The 13,325-nt window shown below is 38.7% G+C and overlaps 1 protein-coding gene across 1 annotated transcript; it reads left to right on the top strand.

Moving 5' to 3' along the window:
• The first annotated feature begins 7,080 nt into the window (after nt 1–7,080).
• On the top strand, nt 7,081–8,046 carry LOC122487019 (olfactory receptor-like protein OLF4). Its single transcript, XM_043586866.1, is given in 1 exon segment — nt 7,081–8,046. A coding segment is annotated over 1 exon segment (930 nt). The 5' UTR covers nt 7,081–7,116.
• The last annotated feature ends 5,279 nt before the right edge of the window (nt 8,047–13,325 follow it).

The raw sequence follows: 13,325 nt of genomic DNA, 5'->3' as shown, positions 1-13,325 counted from the left end.
GGTATCTCTTGTCTTTTTGATGATGGTGATCCAAATAGGTGTGAAGTGCTATCTCATTGTGGTTTTTTGATATGCATTTCCCTGATGATTAATGATGTTGAGCATCCTTTCATGTACCTATTGGCCATTTGGATGTTTTTTTTTTTTTTTTTTTGGAAAAATGTCTATTCAGTTCCTGTGTGCATTTTCAAATCAGATTGTTTTCTTTCTTTTCTTTTCTTTTCTTTTTTCTTTTTTTTTTTTTATTGAGTTGTATGGACCACAGCCCTGATACTCAAAGAGTGGCCATGGAACCAGGACCTATGGCATCAACAACTGGAAGCTAGATAAATGCAGAATTTCTGGGCTCATATTAGCCCTGCCCAATCAGAATCTGCATTTGGGGAAGATAACCAAATGATTCCCATACATACAAACTTCGGAGAGGTGCTGGTCTTGTGTTGTGTTTCTCAACCTTCTCACTGTTGACATTTGTGGTGGATAATTCTTTGTGATGAAGGTTGTCCTGGGAACAGTAGATGCTGTGCAGCATTCCTAGCCTCAACTGACAAGGAGGGCAATTGCATCTGCCCAGTTCTCACAACCAAACACTTCACTAGATCCTTCCAAGTATCCTGGGAGGCAAAATCCCCCCTAGATGAGAATGACCAGGCTAGAGCAAGAGGCCTGTAAACACGTTGAAGGAGTTCCAATCAAAGCCCATCCCTTTGGGTTCACAACAGTTCACAATGTTGGGTAGACCATTCCACCCTTCTGAGCCCCATTCTGCAAATGTGGAAATAGACTCATAAGACTACTCACCTCGGCAAATGGACTTTTATAAAATATTAAATGAGACAATTCACAGAAGGTGCTAATCTCAAGGCAATGTGCATAAAAGATTCAAATATATATATTTTTAGTTAAAGATTTTCTTGTTGTGCTAAAATACATGTAACAGGATTTACCATTTTAACCATTTTTTTCTGTTCACTGTCTATATTTTTATTATTTTATTTTTAATGTTATTCCAGTATAATTAATGTACAGCATTACATTAGATTCAGGTGTACAGTACAGTGATTCAACAATTCCATGCATCCCCCAGTGCTCACCATGACAAGTGCCCTCCTCAATCCCCGTCACCTATTTCACCCCCATCTTAACCACTTATTTTTATATTTTGACATTTATTTATTTTTGAGAGACAGAGACAGAGCACAAGCGGGGGAGGAACAGAGTGAGAGGGAGGCACAGGATCTGAAGCAGGCTCCAGGCTCTGAGCTGTCAGCACAGAACCTGACGCGGGGCTCGAACTCACAAACTGTGAGATCATGACCTGAGCTGAAGTTGGACACTTTACCGACGGAGCCACCCAGGCCCCCCCCCCCCCCAGTCTTAACCATTTTTAAGTGCACAGCTTGGCGGTATTAAATACATTCATGTTGTTGGGCAGCCATCACCACCATCCATTCCAGAACTCTTTTCATCTTTGAAACTGAAACTCTATATGTAACTATATACCTTTTAGTTACAAAATGTATTATAAATTAAAACTGAATGACAGGTCTGAATTTCTGTCAAAGCATTGAACTCTTAACTATTTTGGCAAGTGTCATGAAAGCCCAAGACAGTAGTACTTGTGGTTTTATGTCAAAGGAACACAGTTCCTCACCTTGTTGAAAGAGGGAATAGTAATCCTCTGGGGGTATCAGTGCTGTGTCCCATCACAAATCAATATTTGGGAGACGCAAGGAACCTAGTAAAGAAAACCTCTTTATTCTTAGATTTGGAGAAAACTTCAACTCAGGGTTGGGGTAAGGTACTAGGAGGTTAGATCCCTGGGAGACATGTGAGTTCAGAGTAATAACCAGGTTCACCTGACTTGTAAGCTGGTCTCCTGGGAACAGGGAAACTACAGGGAAAAAAATTCCTATCTGTGCAGAGCAATGTCCCATTGGGGATGATGCCCTCAGGGATGGGAGTAAAAAATCTCTCTTCTGCTGTTGTCCCTCAGCATGTGCAACCGTGGGCTGAATGGACACGGTTATTTCTATTGGAGTCCTAAGTGTGGCTAAGAGACTCCTGCTGTATTGTTTGAGAACACAGCTTCAGTCTCCACCATCAACTATTGAGGGAGGAATTTGGACTTTCCCACAGAGACCTTGCTCCCAGAGACCCCCATGAAGGTGAGTCCAAAAACCCAGTAGGTACTGCAGGAAAGGGCCAGAGAGAAAAGAAGGATGAGAACATTTACCTGAAGCTACTTGAGAGCCAAAGCAACCTAGCCCAGCACTGGGACATCACTGTGGTTGTTGGCTTGCTTGATTCACTAATTAATGTAGTTATTTATGATCCAAAAAAGAAAGGAAACATTGAAATCAGCAATGTGGGGAGATGGTTGAGAATTAACTAGTGGCAATGGAAGAGTGGTAATGGGTGGAATAAGATGGTCCCAGTAGAAGTGGAACACAAGTCCAAGAATCTTTGCATTTAAGGGGAATAGAGAAATAGGGCATTAGCTACGAGGGATATGCAGTAAGCCAGGGAAAATTTGAGTATGTTTCCATATTGATGAGAGATCCAGACCAATGGATCATGAGACATACATTTCATGGTGTCCTTTTTCATGTTGCATATTCTAATCAATTGAAAAAAAATTTGAGGGGCGCCTGGGTGGGTCAGTCAGTTAAGCGTCTGACTTCAGCTCAGGTTATGATCTCATGGTTTGTGGGTTCGAGCCCCATGTCAGGCTCTGTGCTGACAGCTCGGAGTCTGGAGCCTGCTTTGGATTCGGTGTCTCCTTCTTTCTCCACCCCTCCTTTGCTCACACTCTGTCCCTCCCACTCTCTCAAAATAAATAAGCATTAAAAAAAATTAATAGGTGAAAAAGGAAATACTAAAAAAAAAGCTTTACATTGCGATTACTTCCTTACTGGTGAGGATGAGTATATTTGTGGGTTTTGTAAACATTGGCTTTCTCTATTGAAAACTGTCTGGGCCAGGGGTGCCTGGGTGGCTCAGTCGGTTGAGCATCCGACTTTGGCCTGGGTCATGGTCTCACGGTTTGAGTTTGAGCTCCGCGTGGGACTCTGTGCTGGAGGCTTGGAGCCTGGAGCCTTCTTCAGACTCTGTGTCTCCCTGTCTCTCTGCTCCTCTCCTGTTCATGCTCTGTCTCTCTCTCTCTCAAAAATAAACATAAAAAAAAAACAAAGAAAATTGTCTGGGCCAGTTCTGTGCTTTTGTTTGGTGGGTTTGGAGTGTTTATATTCCTGTTTTTGACTGCATTTTTTCAAATATAAGAATTGGAGTTTCCCCACCAGCTTCATGGTTTGATGTTCGGTTCTTTATGTATATTTTCTTCCCACCTCTTACTTTTTTAAGTGTAGAGAGTTCTTCTGCATCGTTTGAATTAATAAGTCACTTTTTATACATATTTCCAACCAGTCTCCACATTTCTGTTATTCCTTATTGTACCTTTTGGGCTTTTGTAATTAGATCTATTTCTCAAAGTCACATCACCTTCAACCATGGTTTGGAAGGCATTCTTCTTTGTCATTTGACTAAAGTTCCTCTTTTCTTCTTACACAAATGTGAATTAATATATATATCTGTATATAAGATAAAGTCATAATTTTAAATAAAGCTTCATACCCACTTTTAAAAAAAAGGTTTTTTGTTGTATGTGTTATATTCTTTTATTTCCAGGTTTTTGTTATTTATTTATTTATTTATTTATTTATTTTGAGAGGGGGAGGGGCAGAGAGAGAGGGAGAAAGAGAGAGAGAGAGAGAGAGAGAGAGCGAGCGAGAATCCCAAGCAGGCTCTGCGCTGTCAGCATGGAACCTGACTTGGGGCTCGAACTCACAAACCATGAGATCACGACCTGAGCTGAGATGAAGAGTTGTATGTTTAACTGACTGAGCCACCCAGGTGCCCTCCCCCAAGTTTTTATGTTGTTTAAAAGGAATCTCTATGCCCAATGTGGGGCTTGAACTCCTAAGCCCAAGATCAAGAGTTTCATGCTCTACTGACTGAGCCAGCCAGGTGCCTTTATTTCCAAGTATTTAGCACCTTAATCTTGAATTACTGATCCACAAGATGTCACTACATTAATATTATTTTATACCTCTCTATAGTTTTAGACTGTCATGGTGTTTCATACAGTTGTGTGAAGGAGGTCCATGGCTAACCTATTATCACCCTCCCTGCTAGGCTTTGTTCCGTAAGCTCTTAGTTTCTTTTGAAACTTAAACTTCTATATTATGCACACACAAATACTCACACACTTTTATACAAATTCATGAACAGAATCTTACGCACATTGTAAATGGCCTTTAGGGTCTGGTGCTGTCTTTTTCTAAATAGCTTGTCTACTTTAAATAGCTTGTCTCCCTCAACTTTACAGACTTGCCTCCATCAGCTAGTATAATGCTAATTCATTATTTCAGGGGTTGCCTAATATTTCAGGGTGTGTCCGTGTCATTCATGCTTTTCAGGACTTTTCATATTCTTTTTCATTAAATTGCCATTATATAAATTTTACAAAAATATTTTGAGTTTGAGTTAAAATGCTGGTTCTCCACTGGGGGCAATTCTGTCCTCCAGGGGACATTGAGCAATGTCCAGAGACGTTTTAGGCTGTCAGACTGGGGAGGTGTCACTAGAGACCAGAGATGCTGTAAACATCCTACAATGCCCAGGACAAACTCCACCAGAGAATGATCTGGGCCAGAATGTCAACAGTGCTGAGATCGAGAAATCCTGAGTTAAATAACACATATCTATATTTTTAATACTTAGAGCTGTCTTCAGATAATTTATCTCAAATGTTATAGCACGTCACATTTCTGCTATGAAAATTAAAGAGTACCATGTTGCTGCCTGTTTAACAGTTCCAATCCCAACTGGTGTGGCAGCTCTTTAATTTTTTGACAGGAAGATTTAACTTTTTTGACAGGAAGATGGATATGGAAGAGATTTCTTGTTTTTGTCGTAAACTATCAGTGAGTTTGAACAAAATTCATATACTTGGTGGCCATTTTGATTTGCCCATTGTAATTATATGCCCACATATTATATGCTCATTTGCTATAGCTGTCAGCATTTCAAATGATTTTTACAGTTTATTTTTCTCTGTTGAATTATATGGAGATAATTTGGCCATAAAAGTGTTTTAAATTCTCTTAGTTAATGTATAACTTCTTCTTTCTCAGTTTCTTACCTTAATTAAGACAGTTTTGTGGTAGATTTTATTATTTTTTTTAGTTCATTATATTTTGGGATTTTTTTTTGGTAGTTTAAAGGATGTTGGGTGATTTTTTGTATTTTTTAAAATTTATTTTTTAATTTCAGTATAATTTACATGCATTGTTATATTAGTTTCAGGTGTACAATATAGTGCTTCAACAATTGTATACATTACTCAGTGCTCATCATGATAAATGTACTCTTAATCCCCTTCCCCTATTTTACCCATCCTCCCACCCACCTTCCCTCTGGAAACCATCACTTTGTTCTCTATAGTTAAGAATCTGTTTTTCCTTTGTTCATTTGTTTTGTTTGTTAAATTCCATTGATGAGTAAAATCATATGGTATTTGTCTTTCTCTCACTGACTTATTTCACTTAACATTATACTCTCTAGGTCCATGCATGGTGTTACCAATGGCAAGATCTCATTTGTACCTCTTAACACCCTTTATCTACCCCACCCCCACCCCACCTACCCTTGGCAAGTACCAGTTTGTTTTCAGTATTTAAGTATCTGCCTGTCTGTTCTTGTTTTTACATTATACATATAAGTGAAATCATATGGTATTTGTCTTTGTCTAACTTATTTCACTTAGTGTAGCACCCTCTAGCTTCACTTATGTTGTTGCATATGGTAGGTCTCATTCTTTTTATGGCTGAGTAATATTCCATTATATATACCTACATATTATATGTATATTATATATATATATAATATATATCCCCATATATATACAATATATATATATCACCAATATATACTTTATCTATTTAGATATATACCAATATATATACACAAATATATACAAATATATACTTTATCTACTTAGATATATACCAATATATATACTAATAGATATGCATATATATATATATATACACACACACACTAATATATACTTTATCTACACTAATATATACTTTATCTACTTAGTTATATACCAATATATATTTTATCTACTTAGCTATAAACCAATCTACTTTATCCATTCCTGTATCATTGGACACATGAGTTGCTTCCATATCTTGACTATTATAAAAAATGCTGCAATAAACATGGGGTGCACATATATTTTCAAATTAGTATTTTTGTTTTCTTTGGGTAAATACTCAGTAACAGAATTACTTGATTATGTAGTATTTCTATTTTTAATTTTTTGAGGAGCCTCCATACTGTTTTCCACAGTGGCCGCACCAGTTTGCATTCCCACCAATGTGGGTGAGTTTTCCCTCTTCTCTACATCCTCACCAACATTTATGTCTTGTCTCATTATACTAGTCATTCTGACTGGTGTGAGGTGATAGTCTTCTTTTGGATGTCACATAAATGGAATTGTTTTATTTCCTTTTCAGATCATTCATTCTTCATATGTAAAAATGCAACTGATTTTTTCCAGGTTGGCTTTGTATCCAGTTACTTGGCTGAATTAATTTATTGGTGATACTAGTTTTTTTGGTGGCGTCTTCAGGATTTTCTACATATAAGATCACATCATCTACATACATAAATTTATTTCTTACTTTACAGTTTGGATACCTCTTTTTTTCTTTTCTTTCTTTAATTACTCTGGCTAGAACTTCCAGTGTTATGTTGAGTAGAAGTTGTGAAAGCGGGCATCCTTTCCTTGTTTCAGATGGTACAGGAAAATGTTCAGTGCATCACCTTTGAATATCATGTTTGCTGTGGGTTTTTCATAAATGGCTTTATGTTGAGATAGTTTCCTTTTTTTCCTAGATATTAATATTCTTGTCTAGTTCCATCCACAAGTATAAAAATTAATTTCTTGAGTGCAGAAATGTACCAGCCAGGTTAGTATCAGCCAGGTTAGTAATGCATGGTTGTGTCATCCTCTTTTTCTCTTATTTTGATAGTCACATCGACTACATGGAACTAGGCAATGATACACGAAATTCAGAATTTCTTCTTCTGGGATTTTCGGAGGAACCAGAATTGCAACCCTTCTTCTTTGGGCTGTTCCTGTCCATGTACTTGGTCACCATACTTGGGAATCTGCTCATCATCCTGGCTGTAAACTCTGACTCCCACCTCCACACGCCCATGTACTTCTTCCTTGCCAACCTGTCCTTTGTAGACATCTGCTTTACCTCCACCACCATCCCGAAGATGCTGTGGAACATCCAGACCCAGAGCAAGGTCATAACCTATGAGAACTGCATCACACAGATGTATTTTTTCCTGCTCTTTGCAGGATTAGACATCTTTCTCTTGACTGTGATGGCTTATGACCGCTTTGTGGCCATCTGTTACCCCCTGCACTACACGGTCATCATGAACCCCCGGCTCTGTGGACTGCTGGTTCTGGTGTCCTGGATCATCAATGCCCTGCATTCCTTGTTACAAACCTTAATGGTGTTGCAGCTGTCCTTCTGTACACAGGTGGAAATCTCCCACTTTTTCTGTGAACTCAATCAGATGATCCAACTTGCCTGTTCTGACACCTTTCTTAATGACATGGTAATATACTTTGCAACTGTGCTGCTGGGTGGTGCTCCCCTGGCTGGGATCCTTTACTCTTACTCTAAGATAGTTTCCTCCATACGTGGGATCTCATCAGCTTAGGGCAAGTATAAAGCATTTTCCACCTGTGTGTCTCACCTCTCGGTTGTCTCTCTATTTTATTGTACTGGCCTGGGAGTGTACCTCAGCTCTGCTGCTACCCAGAGCTCACTCTCAAGTGCCACAGCCTCGGTGATGTACACGGTGGTCACGCCCATGCTGAACCCCTTCATCTACAGCCTGAGGAACAGAGACATAAAGGAGGCTCTAAATGTATTTTTCAGAGGGAAGTCATAAAAGGGTCATTTTCCCAGAAGTACCTGTGATTGCTGGCTCAATGCTTAACATCCAGAGATCGTGATTCTTTAATTGGATCATGAAAGAACTTAATCCCTCTATTTATATCCTGGAATTTCAATTTTTCTAAAGTTCGACTGCTTTATTGAATTTAAATAAGTCCTTTTGTTTAACATTCTGCTCCTTCTGATAGCTAACAATTTTTTCCTTTCTGGTTTTCTTAATTTCCTAATTTAGTCACAGCCTTGAATCAGGAGCAATTTGGAGATTCCCATTTGCCTCATATAGTGGTGAACTGTACTAGTTTTATGGAATAAACTACATTTGGAAACTAAGGCCCTTTATATAATTTTATTGTAGAAAAATTCTGAGACCACAGTTTTTTCACTCTGTGTCTGCCATTCCTTTCTACCTTGCTGCCTTAAATGCTCCTCCTGATAATGTAGACTTTTACATACTAGTTTGTTTTGTAACTAGTTTGTTTTGTCATGAGGTTTTATGATCCTTCTTAGGATCCTGTTCTCTCTCTTATCAGCTCAGCATCCACAGTACCCCTGGTATAGAATAGTAAGGCAAAAATTGCTTATGAAAAACATGTTCCACATGTAATCTACAAAGAGATAAATTTGAATAAACCAAGTGACTTGATTTGGGCGTAGTGTCAGAGAAGACTTGAAATATGATAAGGTAAAATTTTGAGTCACGTCATATTTCATGGTGTAAAATATGTTTTTGATGATATACATCTACTCATTGAAGTGTGGGATATTTGGTGTCCATGTTTAAAGTGTTTTATTCACTGGAGTGAAGATTTTAGTGGCAGATTTTATGTATTTAATTGGATGATGATATTATTTCTTCCATTGCCCTCACCTTAATATCTCATCTTTAAAAATTCTGTCATGAAATTATAGTGTGAGTGAGTGAACAATATGTGTATTTACACTGTCATTAATTTATTTACCTTTATTATGCTCTAAACTCTCTTCAATCCTCATGATCAAAGGATTACTCAGACAAGAACTTGAATTCCTGCCCAGTAATGCTCTGGGAATGGAGATTTGTGACAGAAAGTCTCACAAGTTATCCCTGCAAAAACAGATAGGTCTTTCCAATCTCTACCAGTTACCTGGAAAAGAACCCGAGTGGTGGTCACTTTTTAGTACACTTATCTGAAATAAATGTGAATAACCAGGTCATTATGAATGCTTCCTTTGAATATCAGAACAAATGTCAAAAATAAGAAGCAGTAGGTTAATATTCTCAGTTCTGTTTACTTTGATTATTGTATCAATAAACTATTGCTGTATAACAAGCTATGACACAAACCTATATGATTTAAGATAACGCTTTAAAAATTTTTTACATTTATATTTTAGTTAGTTAATAAGTTGTGCACTCTTGGTTTCAGAAGTAGAATTCAGTGATTTATCACTTATGTACAACACCCAATAATCATCACAAATGCTTTCCTTAACCCATCACCCATCTAGCCGATCCCCCCCGCACCCTTCCTTCATCAACCCTCAGTTTGTTCTCTATCTTAAGAGTCTCTCGTGGTTTGTTTCCTTTATTCCCTCTCCCCCCCCCCCATTATGTTCATCTGGTTTGTTTCTTAAATTCCACATATGAGTGAAATCAAATGATATTTCTCTTTCTCTGATTTATTTCGGTTAGCATAATACATTCTAGCTCCATCCATCACATGGGAGTCTATGTTGGGGAAGTCTTCTGGTCTCTGTTGGTCTCCTCATGAGGTAGTGGTCAACTGTGGGTGAGCTGGAGGAGCTCTGTTAATCTTGGCTGTGTTCTCACATCGGGGAGCTTGCTGGTGATAGGCTAGGCTAGGTTGACCATCCTTAGAGCAACAGGGCTCTGCTCCGCATGATTTCTCCTCCTACAGCAAGCTAGTTTAGACTTGTTTCCATGGCAGAGGCAGGGTTCCAAGAGCACAGCAGAAACACACCAAGGACCCTTCAGACACACTGTCATTTTCACCATACACTCTTAGCTAAGGCAAATAAAATACTGAATTCAGTCCAGAGTCAAAGGTGGAGAAATCGACCCCACCTCTCAATGGGAGGAGCTTCGCAGTCACATTGCAAAGTACATGGATACAGAGATAAGTGGTGAATTGGGGCCACCTCTGCAAAAGGTCTACCATAAGTGTATTTTTCAATTCAATAAAGTTTATTGGTGCAGGGCAGAAAATCAACACACAGAACAATATAGTTCAGTACAACATAGTGATTCAACAATTCTATACATAACTTGGTGCTCATCTCAGTGAGGGCGCTCTTAAGGGTTGAGTCCGCAGGATTTTCTATGTTCAATTCGTATCATATGTAAATAAAGACAATTTTACGTTATTTATTTATTTTTCAACGTTTATTTATTTTTGGGACAGAGAGAGACAGAGCATGAACGGGGGAGGGGCAGAGAGAGAGGGAGACACAGAATCGGAAACAGGGTCCAGGCTCTGAGCCATCAGCCCAGAGCCTGACGCGGGGCTCGAACTCCCGGACCGCGAGATCGTGACCTGGCTGAAGTCGGACGCCTAACCGACTGCGCCACCCAGGCGCCCCCCTCTTCCTTTCTTTACCCTCCAAGTTCTCTCAAGCTTTCTTTCAATGCAACAGGTAGGTTATAATGAGTTATAATGAGAGCTATGGGTCTTACACATGTACATATGTGTATGTGAGTGATTGAAAGAAAAACGTACATACATACACATACATTTGTATACACACAACCCTTATTCTTGAACATTCTTTGGACCCAACAAAGTATTTCTACACATGTCATCTTTCCTCACCACATCCTTTGACGATATGTTCATTATTCCACATTGCCTTCAGAAGAGAATGAAGGCTAGGGGGATTACGTCCTAATGATTACCAAACAAAGCAGTTCAAACTTACTGTGCACCTTCTTGAGTTCCATATAAACGGCACCATGCAGAAGGTATCCCTAATTTTTCAACAATTCTTTCAATTTCGAAAATTGTACACTTTAAATATACACAGTTAACGCCCGTGCTAATGTTCCAAAAAACCCAATTGGAATTTAAACATCTAGTGGTGTGTGACTCAGGGCCTAATTGGTGTACAGTTAACACCTAATGGGGCGGGAGATCTCACGCTACCAACTGTGAAAAAACAAAAGTTGACATGTGAATATTGAAATAGTAGGATTAAAATAAGACAATTCACGTTTGATAGTGTCATTTTTTTGTAGATTAGAATATTAGCATATATATATATATATATATATGGAGTAAAATGACATAAAGTGGTTCAAGACAGAAAAGCACGACAGCCACTCACATCACGGATGAACCTTAGAAAATCAATGCAGAGACTTGCACCTGACGATAGACTCATGAGGGGCCCAGCAGAGATCAGAACAACCCCCTACTCTACAATCCTGTTCGATAATAAAGGCATTATATTAAGTGACTTTTTTTTTTAAAAGATGCTTTGTATGCAGCAATAGCTAACTGATATAATAATCAAATCAGGCGGAACTGAGGCCATTTGTCATAATCGGATTCTTTTCATTCTAGGCATTTGTTCTGATAGTTGAAGTGAGCGTTATGCTTATTCGGCCCTTTAAGGTTATTTCGTGTAACTGTATTAAAAAAAATGAATCAATTGAAGCCCTTTGAAATAACACAGAAAGGCTGGAAGGACATGCATATTTGCACAAAACTTGTGATTCTGAATCACATACCTGGACGGGAATCCATGCTTGCTGGTGAGTCACCCAGTGATTAGGAGGAGGATGTTTAATGGTTGATACTGATACTGCTCATCGGCTGCCCGTTTAGTGGTTATGGCAAAATTCCAAGTAGTGGGAGATACGTCATTTAGAGAAATGGAATAAATTATATTTGTATGGAGCACTGGGAATTCTTGAACAGAAACCAGAAAATGATATAATAAAACCCCAACATGCCACCCGCCTTTCATCTTAAGGAATTCACCTTACAAATGGACCTTGATATTCCATAATTCAATGAGTAGATGAAGTGCCTGAGAAAGAAATATTTTGCATAGTAATAAATGTATGATTTAATATTCTGCTTCATCATACTTAAAGTCAAGTTTGACCCTAAGGCCATATTATATCAATCTGTTTTTTCCATATTTGTCTTTCTGTGTAGATTCCACTTGGAGACATGTATTTTATTATCATTTTTTTTTTTTTTGCCAATGACTATGGTAGGCATGGTGACAAAACTGTGTAATGGAACAGGATTGGCTATAACAACTAGTACATCAAAGTCTGCATCATCAGGAAGAGCAGTTAAGTTAGTGACATACAAAGGAATGATGTTTACAAGAGTGAAGCACAGTGGTCTCAGATCTTTCTCTCTTATAAACTTACATAACTAGCTGTGGTGGCCAAGAGTAGACTTTCCATAGGAGTAGTATAACTCATTACTTTTTTTCAGTCAAACAAAAGAAAAATACTCACCATGATATATTTTGAGAAGAAATTATTCTTTTTTTTTTTTAAATTTTTTAACGTTTATTTATTTTTGAGATGGAGAGAGACAGAGCATGAACAGGGGAGGGGCAGAGAGAGAGGGAGACACAGAATCTGAAACAGGCTCCAGGCTCTGAGCTGTCAGCACAGAGCCCAACGCGGGGCTCGAACTCACGGACCGTGAGATCATGACCTGAGCCGAAGTCGGACGCTTAACTGACCAAGCCACCCAGGTGCCCCAAGAAATTATTCTTTAAATTTTTTAAATGTTTATTTATTTTTGAGAGAGAGAGGGAGAGAGAGAGAGAGAGAGAGAGAGAGAACAAGTGGGGGAGGGGCAGTGAGAGAGGGAGACACAGAATCTGAAAGCAGGCTCCAAGCTCTGAGCTGTCAGCACAGAGTCCGATGTGGGGCTGGAACTCATGAACTATGAGACCATGACCTGAGATGAAGTCCAACGCTAAACCGACTGAGTCACCCAGGTGCCCTGAAAAGAGATTATCCTTAACATATCCATCTAGTCCTTTGAAATAAATGAGAAATGCCAAATATTTCACATCCAAGGTGAGGAATAACATTGGGTGAGTAGGAAAATGACAAAGGAAAAATTTCTTGGATATCAAAGATATCATGAAGCTTGATCAAGCAAGTTGGAAAATTGTACAGAGAGGTTGGAAAAAAATAGAAATTCCAGGAAAAAACAGAAGAGGAATATTTCACTTCCATAGTCTGATCAAAAAATCTCAACATTTGGCTCAGGCTTGGAGCCCTGCAATCATGTCACTTCT

The sequence above is a fragment of the Prionailurus bengalensis genome, chromosome A2 (genome assembly GCF_016509475.1).
Source record: "Prionailurus bengalensis isolate Pbe53 chromosome A2, Fcat_Pben_1.1_paternal_pri, whole genome shotgun sequence".
Lineage (NCBI taxonomy): Eukaryota > Metazoa > Chordata > Mammalia > Carnivora > Felidae > Prionailurus > Prionailurus bengalensis.
The sequence above is the reverse complement of the archived record's forward strand: the minus strand, read 5'-3'. Positions and strand labels throughout refer to the sequence as shown.